This window comes from Etheostoma cragini, chromosome 3 (genome assembly GCF_013103735.1).
Source record: "Etheostoma cragini isolate CJK2018 chromosome 3, CSU_Ecrag_1.0, whole genome shotgun sequence".
Classification (NCBI taxonomy): Eukaryota; Metazoa; Chordata; class Actinopteri; order Perciformes; family Percidae; genus Etheostoma; species Etheostoma cragini.
In genome coordinates, this window is record NC_048409.1 from 19,058,775 (window position 1) to 19,069,654 (window position 10,880).

At 40.0% G+C, this 10,880-nt stretch overlaps 1 protein-coding gene across 2 annotated transcripts; it reads right to left on the reverse strand.

The window, feature by feature from the left end:
- Positions 1–10,763, reverse strand: npat (nuclear protein, ataxia-telangiectasia locus). 2 transcript variants are annotated; one of them, XM_034868175.1, is made up of 17 exons: positions 10,537–10,763; positions 10,272–10,390; positions 10,105–10,165; positions 9,933–10,005; positions 9,697–9,737; positions 8,991–9,233; positions 8,539–8,614; positions 7,699–7,822; positions 7,387–7,478; positions 7,137–7,218; positions 6,906–7,002; positions 6,676–6,792; positions 4,245–5,585; positions 3,674–3,777; positions 3,176–3,269; positions 1,634–3,009; positions 1–720 (listed from the first exon to the last, which is right to left on the reverse strand). In XM_034868175.1, exons 1-17 carry the CDS (start codon positions 10,571–10,573, stop codon positions 640–642), a joined length of 4,158 nt encoding a protein of 1,385 aa, XP_034724066.1. In that variant the 5' UTR covers positions 10,574–10,763; the 3' UTR covers positions 1–639. The 2 variants fall into 2 exon arrangements, with proteins under 2 accessions (XP_034724066.1, XP_034724065.1); XM_034868174.1 differs by having other exon boundaries at positions 9,933–10,008.
- Positions 10,764–10,880: the final 117 nt, after the last annotated feature.

Here is a 10,880-nt window from a genome sequence, read left to right on the forward strand (position 1 = left end):
GCTGTTTCTTTGTTTTATTACAACGTTGAATAAAGCCTGAGTATGCAATTTATCAAGTTGCAGCCATTTTGTCTAATCTAACAAAGAACAAATATATATAAAAAAAAAACACATTTGCCGTAAAATATAATCTTAAAACTGAAAAACTAAAATCAGTGGTAGCTCTTCATTCAGTTTTACTAAAAGTACTAGACATAATTCCAAAACCTATTTTTACATACCAACCGATCAGTCAGTGTTATCTGGATTTATTAAGAGTCAAATATTGACCAGGAAAATTCTTTGAGTCACTAATTTTATCAACATGCACACATTATATTAGTTTTTATTGTAGTACTAAACAATGATAATATAAACAGAAGTGAGCATGGGGATAAAAATAAAAAAATACATCAAAGTGCCATGGTTGCCCCTCTGCCACTGCATCTAACAGGATTGTATGCAGATCCCTCACACCGGAAACTAATCAATCAAATCAAAGTCCCTCATTGGGTGAAGAAGACACTACAGCTTATAAGGTCTCGGGCAAGGTTACTAAATAGGAAACATGCACGCTTGTTCAACAGATGGCTTTTTTTTATTCCTGATAGTAATTTGAGTAGGTAGTGATAAGGTCCTTTTCCGTTGGTGTTTCCATTTTCACTCGTCGTAGTGAAGTGAAGACAGGAACTTATCCACATCTAAGTCATGGGGAAAGCAATCTGCAAGTTTCTTCCTTTCCTGCAGATTTAAACCAAAAGTCAGAATTACAAGACAAAAACATTTATCAAAATTCCCATTCATTAAATGGCAATGACGTAGCATAAAAATGATGCTCATTACACACCAAAACACAAGGGTTGGATGGTATAGTTTTTATGAAAGGGGCAAAAATTATTACAATCTTGAAAGAAATCGATTCCTTGTTTTTAATGATTGAATGTAATTTTTAAATCCAAAATATCAAACATGACCTTGTTTTAGTTTTTCATACAAGACTTGCAGCTTTCCTTTGTCATATTTTATAGAAAACTGCATATCTTTGGGGTTAATACAAAGTAGGCAATTTGAAGACGTCACCTTGGGCTTTTAGCGACTATAACATTGTACATTTTTGACTGTTTCCCAAAAATTTTAAGACCAAAACAATTAACTGAAAAAATAATCTGCTGGGTAAAAATCAAATATCACAATATTTTTGACAAAATACAGTGCCATCAAGGAGATTTTTGATGTTTGGCCATTGGTGCTTTCACAAATTATTTACACAATGAGACTTTTGATAAATAATCATCAGTAATGTGTATATATGACTCAGTGGGTAAAGGCAAATAATAAAACAGCTAGAACAGTCTGGTAAGTTCAGAAAATTATTTAATTTTACTGTAATGCAGCCTTTAGAACCAGGAAAAGAAAACACTTGTGTCATAGTACAATATCTAACCTCATCTACGGATGTCAATGTATTGCCAAGCCCTAATCTGTAATGTACATATTTGTTAGTTACAGCTCTACATCTAACTTCATGTAAAAAAACAAATAATGCTGATAAAGCTGATCTTGAAGCGGTCTACTATAGAAAACAGGGATGGTTTTAACACCATACATTTTAAACATATGCCTACTGAATGGCAAATCTTTGTCTTGTACTCACCCGGTCTGTCTTTTTGCTGGGAGAGTGTTTTGACTTTTTCTTTGAAGGCGGGCTGGCTGTGGGAGAAGGTGGTTTGCGTTTTTTAGAACTCTTTGAGCTTGCGGGCAAACTTTCTACTACTTCCTCTTGACGCAAACTGTCCTTAAGTGGAGTGCCTGTCCTGGCAATGGCAGCACGTGAAAGAATCATAAGTGTGTGAGCAGCCATGTTAATACTGTTTTCACTGCCAGCCTCACTGGCTGGGCTGCAGGTGGGGACATCCGGGGTGTTGGGGGGCATTAGATGCTTGGGAGTTCCCTCTCCATCTCTACATTTCTTCTGTCGGGAGGGAGTCCTGGGACGTTCAGCTGACTCCTCCTGGTTACGGCCAGGCCCGGGGGTCCGGGGAACACTATGGTCGGAACTGCTTGCTCCAGGCCTCCTGGTGGGGGTAGAAGGAGAGCTGAGCCCCTGGAGGTCCTGCAGCATCTCAGCTGCCTGTTTAGCCAGAGAGCTGGTCTTTGAGGGGGCTTTTGTCGCTTTGGACTGAGGATTAGATGCAGGCTGTGTGACGGCTGGAGGGCTAAAGTCTCTTAATGTTGAGGATGAGGGTGTTGAATGTTGTTCTTGCAAGCTACCCTTAATTTCATTCTCCTTGTTAGCGGTAACATTTGGTATCTCCTGAGAGGGAGTTCTCTTTTCTGTACGCCCCTCACATGATTTAACAGGAGATTTATCTGCAGCTTCTTTCCTGCAGCCCTCCTCTTTGTCCATTCTAGTCCCTGATTTCAGTTCAGAATCAGAGGACAATGATTTAGAAGTATGAGAATCCTTAGATTTTGCTCCATTACCATCCTTATGATTGTGTTTCCTTTCAATTGATTTTGATCTCCTTCCTAATTCTGATTTTTTCAAAGTCTCAGGCTGTGAGGCATCAACCCTGCTGGTTCTTGCACTTTGAGACTCTTTGTTATGGGTGCTATGATCTTGTTTGCGAGAGTTCTTTTTGAGAGGATCCTTCTGGTGCTGTTGTGAAGGCATGGCCTTTTCTGCCTTTTCTACCTCCTTCATGAAGCCTCCTCCAGTCTGGGGATTGGCTGAGCATCTGACAGTCTCTATCCTCCTCTTGGGCTTGTTGCCACCCAAGATAGAAGGTTTTCTTCGAGCCACTGACTGTGTATCATCTTTCTCAGATTGCTGGACAGATTGTGATGTAGATGTGTTTGTAGCTGGAGGTTTGGTGGTTCTTGTTGTGTCAGCAGTTTGTGGTTGAACCTCTGCAGTAGAGTCAAAACATAAAATTCTCTTATGTCTAGCACCCTTTTCCGTATCCAGCTGGCCTGTGTTTTTAGCCATCACAGGTAGAACTAACTTACCAACCAGGTTCGGCTCAGTGCCTGGAATTCAAAAAAATAATGTCAGGGAAATAGGGCAGTGATATTAAAACATAAAGCAGATTAACACAGAGGACATCCTTTGGTAACAAAGTAAAAAGGATGTTAGTTCATTTTCAGTCATTATATACTGTTAGCTAGCAATGCTCCAAGTTAACTTGTAACTTACCAGCAGGTGTAGACCATTTTACTGCCATTGTGGGAGACTTGGGCTTTACATCTTTTGACTGATGTACCAGTACTGGGTTTGGTATGGCAACAAGCTGTAAATATAACAATGTTGATAAGTTCTATTGTTCTGGATATCACTAAAAGTCTTCAACCTCTTGATGCAGCAATTTTCATTTTACCACACACACTACAAAACAATACAGTCTTGGATTGATTAGAAAACATCCTAACAATTTTGCAATCTTGCTTTGTCCTGAGGAAACAGGCCATGACATCTTTAACATTTTAAGTGTTTATTACTTTGGAAGGATAAATGTTTAGTACATCTAATGGTAATATGCAAAATAAGAAAAAAGATGTCTTGTGTTTACATTCACATTTTGTCCTTGTAGGTGAGTGGGCAACATGGTGACCCAATGGTTAGCACTGCTATTAATCTGTTAAAAATTGGTAAAAAGGAAATACTTTTTTCACTACTGCAGAGAAGGTGTGTTACCTGATTGGACACCATCTGGACCTTGCCCAGAGTATTCTGCCCCATTACAGAAACTGGAAGCATCATGGGCTTATTAACAGGTGATGGTAGGATGAATGTTGACCCTGCACAAAAAATATAGATAATTCTAATGGGCTTGACAGTAGGTCATGAACAACAAAGATAAACTAAACATGCCACCCCCCCTGCATCAGGGACAACAAACAAATGATGATGGAAATTCCATTGATACTAGGCTTATACATGTCAGCTCAAAGAAGAAAGTCCAAAACAACAAAATTAACTTCACTAGACCATAAAGTTTTCATGAATTTTCTGTGTTAATGTGGATGAGAACCAAATTAGGGATTGCTTAATAGGAATAGAACTCATTATCATTACACATTATCACATGTTCACAAATGTGGCAGAAGCATCACTTTTCTTTGTGAAGCCCAAAGTCCCTCATGGAGAAGAGTGCCCTGTTCACAGTAAGTCAACACTACAAATTTGATGAAACAAAAATTAAGAACCAAACATCAAAATCAGCAACTACAAAAATCAAACCCAGATAGCGACTGTTGTCTCTTACCGGTGGAGTAGCCTCGAGAGCGAGTTGGTGTAGTCACCCCATACTGGCTGGCAGGCAAAGGCTGTCCCTTTGAAACACCAGCTGACAGCAGCACCTGTCTAGTTTGAGCATCTGTAGTCTGGGGTTCATTTACAAGGAAATAGCTGGCAGTGGCTCCTTGGAGGGCAGGATTAGTGGTGTCCAGGGGTAGTTGAATTATGTAGTTTGGCTGGGCCTGTGATGTCCCTGTTAATGGGGATGCAACTACAACCCCAGCCTTACAGCTGAGAGGACTAGCATGTGCCTCTGCGCATTGTAAGCCACTAACTGCCTGTGCTGCCTCATCCAAGTTGGCCTTTGGTGTGCTGGGGCCTCCTCCAGAGGACTTAGCTGGAGAGGAAAGATATATGGTGGGTATCTTGTCTCTGGAAATGCTAGAAATTGCCTGACTCAAGGTTGTGTCACTGGGAGAATCCTCATCCTGGTTATCGCTGATGATGATCTTTAAAGAAACTATATTACTGGAATCTGCTGCAGCCTTGCTTGGGGTGGTGGGGTTGGTGGTTGGAGGATTAGATGCTGCACCAACTGGGGCACAAGACGGCAGGGAGGATTCAGGTGAGACCGGTGAGGATGAGGCAGGTGTAGCCGTAAGCGTTGCAGAGGTAGAAGCAGATGTGGGTGAGATAGGTGTTGCTGTGACTGGTGTAGCAGTTGATGTAGATGAAGGCAAGGCAGGCACAGCTGTAACTGTGGAACTGCTAGAAGAAGACGTGCAAGAGGCAGATTCAGGTGTTACTGAGAGAGTAGACCCTGGTTGAGTGTTTATTCCAGTGCTTGGAATTGACATATGAGGTAGGTCAGCAGTCGGCATTGGAGTGTTGATTAGTTCAACTTGTAAAGGAAACAAAAAAACAGGGGGGGCAGTAGCAGGTTGCACTTCAGATCCTTGTGCAAATGCAGGAGAGGGAAGAATGTTTGATTCACTGGGGGAAGTTGTGATGGGGGTGCTGTCGTTTGTAGCAGGCTCCTGAGTGTCTATACCGTCTAAAAGAGGGGGAGGTGTATTCAAAGGTTCATCAATATCCATTGGTGTTACAAAACCACTGTTATTTAAAAGTGAGGCCTTTTCTTTTCTGTTTGAGTCCATTGGAGCAGATGAGACATCTTGGTGCTCCCATTGATTCACTAACAATTTGGCTAAACTGTTTTCAATTCTGGATGCTTTGACGCTGGGGCCAAGTACAGCCTTCTTTAACAAGGTGGGAGCAGTAGACTTTCTGGTCTTACGCTCTTGTCCAGCTCTCATCTTCAATGTCATTGGTGTTGTAGTTAAAGCCACAGTATCTCTGTGTGCAATGCCTGAAAAAAAAAAAGAAAAAATTATATATATATATATATAATGAGTATTCTGTCCCCATCTGAGTATTTTTGCGGCTCTGTATTTATTAGGGGTATATATGTCAAAAATCTGCACCCACAATTAGTATTTGACACAAATATCAACAATTTCTCTGTATAAAGTGTATGGTATAGCAGTCATCAACAAACTGTGGTAAGTCTGCAAACATTTGTGAAGATCAAGTGTTTCCTGCTCTCAACATGCACTAACAAGTGCAAAGCTGTGTTAAGATCTTAAAAAGAAAAATGTATAATGTGTGTGAGTGTTTTACAATGTAAAATTGTTTAAACTGGAAAAGTCATTGACTTTTGGCACCAAAATCTTTAATAATTGATTTAGTGAACCACTGCCAGCCTGCTTACTCCTCTGCCTTCCAGTGTGGCAATTCAAAACATTGTAAAGATTTTTGCAGTGGTCTGACAACATGTTAGAAAAACAGTTTTTGTACAAGCCTAACCGAACCGTACCACCTTTTCACCCTCCTTCAGACTTTTCACAATGAATAAATCTGACCGTATGCAATTTCTTTTAATAAAACATGAAGCTTTCCAAACTTTAAATTCAAGAAACCTGCCTTGACCTGTGTGAGATAGAAAGATAGTCGAAGGTGATATCTGTGTGTTTTCTGAGAGCCAACTATTGTTTTATGCTGTGTTCCATTTAACTTGGCAGCCGGAGGTTGGAACTAGGAATTACATCACACCAGAGTTGACCCTGTTGCAATTACAAGTCGGAAAAACAGGGGTAGATGAACTTGGTAGCTAGGTTAGCAATACCAGTTGAAAATTTGCATTTTGTGGTTTTTTGTGTGTGCAAACACTGTAGTCACACAAGTCCACAAATTCAGATGGACAGTGCTGTGTGTCTACTTAGACACAAATAAGACAGAGAAGCTGAAAACAGTATATCCACACAGCGTTGACTACTGTTGATGCTGAGAGCAGCAATGTTGGATTGTGATTATGGGCTTGGTGAGTTTCTCCTGTCTTTCTGAGTGGGAAATCTGACTTCCCAGTTCAACTGGAACACACAATTAGATTGTAAGAATACCTGGATCATCACTCTGAAGGGGTACAACTGTAGATGAAGGTCCAGCAGTGTCACTCTCTTCTGGACTACTGCTAATATCTCCCTCCCCTGGATCGCCATCAGTGAATCTGGTTTTATCTGCAAACACATTATAAAAAGTCTGTTTTGCAATGACTTTCTATATATTACCTAATTAAAAAGAAGTAATTCAAAAGTACTCTTTATATGAAAAAAAAGTAGGTCATGGTTACTGTAATCAAAGAGCTCAAAGAGGGCGTGAAATGCTGGGTCGGACTCTGTTTGCTCCAGAATGTCATGGATGGCATCGTCACTCATGTGGATTTCCCCCTGTACCAAAGGATATATGTCAGAAAGTAATGTAATGACATACAGGAAAATGTGAGTGATTCACAAGGAACATATAGAGAAAAAAAAGAAGCAACCATACTGTTATGATATTAGAATTTTGACTGTTTTAGCACCTGTAATCCCAGGATTTCATCTATAGACTGGTCTGCCTCCACTGTATTGGAAGGGGCCTTAGATGTTTGGGGCGTTGGCTCACTGTTATTAGAGATGAAACAGAAGAATTTAGAACAGGCATGTTATAACATGCTTGCAGCAATGTCACAACTCTGAATCCCTGGGACAAATATAGGATTCTATATCATCTATTACAACAACTTAATATATACGCATTGAGGCAATGCAGAGGTCCGACTCAACACTTACTTGGCGAGGATTTTGTTGATGTTTTCAGCAAGCTTCTCTTGTAACGATCTGTCCCCCAATATCTTGTCACGTGCATTTTGTATCACAAGTTGCTGTGGAGATTAGCATGTGTTGTGAAGTCACCAAATGTATGAAATGTATTGCTTTTAGGAATCAACAATCTAAACCCCCTCTCAAAATATTTAAAAAGGTAATTAAGCCCTAATTTGCTGCACAAGATGGTCCAAAATCCTTGTATGAGTGAAAACGTTTGTCTGTTCAAATTGTCTTGGTGTTAATAAAACTCAACAACTAACATACAGATTTACTTACAGGAAAGTTCTCATCAGCTGCCTCTTCAGGTTGGGATTCTGCACTGGGATCACTGACGGTCATTGCGCATCTGCCAAGGACACTGGAACCACTCTGAGCACCACCTCTCTTCCTGGGGGTGTCCCTGAAGACAACAGAAAAGATTACTAAAAAAGGGAGCATGGACAAAACAAAAGAGAACTATAAAATGCATTCTTATAGAGAAACACCACAAACTGAAGCCTCAACCTCAACAGGCCAATCAACATTTATCAATGTGGACATTTTTTGACTTTAATAGCAAGCACAGTGTTCCCTTTAGCATTTCTTTTAGCAGTGAGGGCAGGTCTGTCCGACCAACATCCCCCAGAGCTATTTGTTTAATAGTCGACTCGGAAGAAAGCGAACGTTTTGACAATAAACTACTTCAACACAACAGTATGTGGAGTTAAACTGGATGGGCCATAGTGGGACGCCACAATAAAATCAACATAAAAAGGAAACACTGAAGTACATGTATGACAATTAACAATAATGATAGTGTTGTTCTAGTGAAGTGTCTCAGTAAGTCAGATCAGTGACAGCATGTACAAAAAATATACCCTGAAACTAAGCAGCTAAACTGAATTTAATTTAGCAGTCATTAATTTTAGCTTAGCTTTTTTTAATGTCATGACACATCAATGCGTCTTCTGCAGAAAAGGCCTATTTATTAACATCTACTGTACTTCAGTTCTGCACCACGAAAGCAGCATTGTTAAGCCAATGGGGGTTAGGTGGACAAGAAATTCCATCTTTAATGTTCTCTTCTTAACGGGTTATGAACATTAACTGCAATTTAGCAATAATAATCATCCTTACCATTTCCGTCTTCCAGGAGACATTGGACCTGGGTTTAGCCGATTTTCTGAAACAACTATCTGTATAGGTGAATCTCCTGTATGGGCACATGTGTCACACATACAAAAGCAGTTTTTTTGTGTTTGATGTTAGCTTGCAAGCATGACAAAATACAAGCTAATAGAGCTCTGCTGCTTGTAAGAGCCCTACACAAAATTAAGAAAAACAAAGAAACTTTTTCAAGCCATCTAAAAAAAACATAACATTACTTTAGTTCAAATAAAAATACTTAATACAGTACAACACGACATGGTTTCTTTTAGCATCTATACTGTATTAAACCAACATAGGATAAAATAAAATTCAACAAGAAATATGAAATCAAAACACCATCTCCTTCTAAACAGTCACCTCAACTATTCTGTAAATAACACGACACATATTGAAAGTAGTGCATGTTTTGTGATACTGACTTGGCGTATTTAGTGATTGATTGACATCCAGGATCTGCTGGTGTGTGCCATTGGCGGTAACTGGTCGGGTGTGCGTGGCGGTGTAGCTCACAGGCGTTGAGTGGCCGAGCATGCCGTGGGAGATGTGTGCAGGGCTGATGATGGAGCTTGTTTCAGAAACTGATGTGCAGACAATACCACTAGCTGAAGCCACACTTAAGACCCGCTGTCGAGCCATGTTTGCCACTCCAATGCGTGAACGTGCTGCAATGAACAGAGGCTGATAAATTAAAGGCCCACATACAAACCCTATGCAAACACAGCACTTACACAACCTAATTCATACAGTATTTATGGTTATATCTCAAATCAGCAGTTGATGCTGATTATTTGCATACTCAATGTATTACCAAATTGTTTCCCACATTTTGCTAACTTAGCTGATCAGTTGGATATATTATGTTGATGCTAGAGGCTCCAGTACACTGTAAAAGATAACACTATAGTCACAATAAGCTTTTGATTAGGGAAGCCATTTTCCAGCCAGAAAGATTTTTCCAATATGTACAGCTACTTATGTTGTAAATTTATCATCCTAACAGAATCTACAAATACACGTTTAACTGCTTTTCCACATATATTTTGAAAGGTACAATTATCACAAATATCTTGATGGCTGAGTCAAATGTACTTGGGTGATAAATAGAAAAACTAATAACAGACGTACTTCTTTGACTTGCTGATAGAGCGGGGGAATTCTGCAATGACCTAAGGCAAGACAAGGCAAGGCAAGTTTATTTGTGAAACACATATTTCAGCAACCAGGCAATTCAGACTTAAGTCAAAGATTTAGAAACATAATGGAACACTATCAGTGACTAGAGTAAGCTGAGTTTAGATCGTGGTCAGTTTCATGTTAAAATGGTTGCAGTGATTTAGAGGGTGAAATTTGAAGCTCATTACTTGATCTGGTTGAGTGTAAAATCCAGCTTTTTCCACAACGAAGTCATCATGGCAGGTACCTCATGACAAGACTCTGCTAAAAAAACAACACAAGCAGGATAAATAAATAAGAATATATAAACATTAAATAGTAGCTACATTTTGTTCTGGGAACAATGTCAGATAAGCTCACCTTTTGTTTTGGCAGATACATACTCATTTAAGATGGTTGTTAGGCCTTTCCCAAAGATAGACTATGTGGGAAAACACAATGAATCACAGATGAACGTTATCTGTATGAGCATGACATTCACTTAACAGTTTGTGAGAGAGGCTTTCAGAAACGAAAGGCACACTTACAAATACACAAGCAGGAATAGTCCCATCTTCTGTGGTGTGTTCTGCATACTCTTTCAGGTTTTGGCTCTCAAGAATGAAAGTTCGGCTTGTAGCGGACAGTCCCTCTTCTTGAAGGTACCCTGGAGAAAGACATTTAGCAACAACCAGTAAGGGCAGCCCACCAAAGCTAGAACGGCAAAAGTAAGGTTATAACGCGAACACTAAGGCACAGCTAACGTTACAGCTCTGCTTCGTCCGACAACACTAGCTAGCTAGCAAGACTTACCCAAAACAAGCCGAGCGACGTCGGACGGTAGCAACATGACTGCCTGTTGGTTTGATATAAATATTGAAGAGTTAGCTAACGTTAAGTAGCTCCATGTTTCAGAAAAGTCTCATAAAGCCTTTAGACAGCGGCTAATTAAAAACCGTTCGAGGTATTATTGTGAAGGGGACGTCCGTCGCTTACTCAAAAGGCGGGGAACTCAAGCACGTAACCCGGAAGTTTGAAAATAAATCTGCCGACTGGAATATTGGTAGCTGTAGTCCAATCCGAAACGTCAAACTCCACTACACCCTATAGGCTGCTTTAAACATATATATGCGTGTAGTAGATCTTGCATTTATTCT

Bases quoted from the DNA above. Each gene is read 5' to 3' on its own strand.
- npat (XM_034868174.1), bottom strand. From the start codon at position 10,573: ATGTTGCTACCGTCCGACGTCGCTCGGCTTGTTTTGG. The intron at 9,234-9,696 runs GTACGTCTGTTA...TGTTCATTGCAG, and splicing joins TCTATCAGCAAGTCAAAGAA to CACGTTCACGCATTGGAGTG. The intron at 721-1,633 runs GTGAGTACAAGA...TTAAATCTGCAG, and splicing joins CCAGCAAAAAGACAGACCGG to GAAAGGAAGAAACTTGCAGA.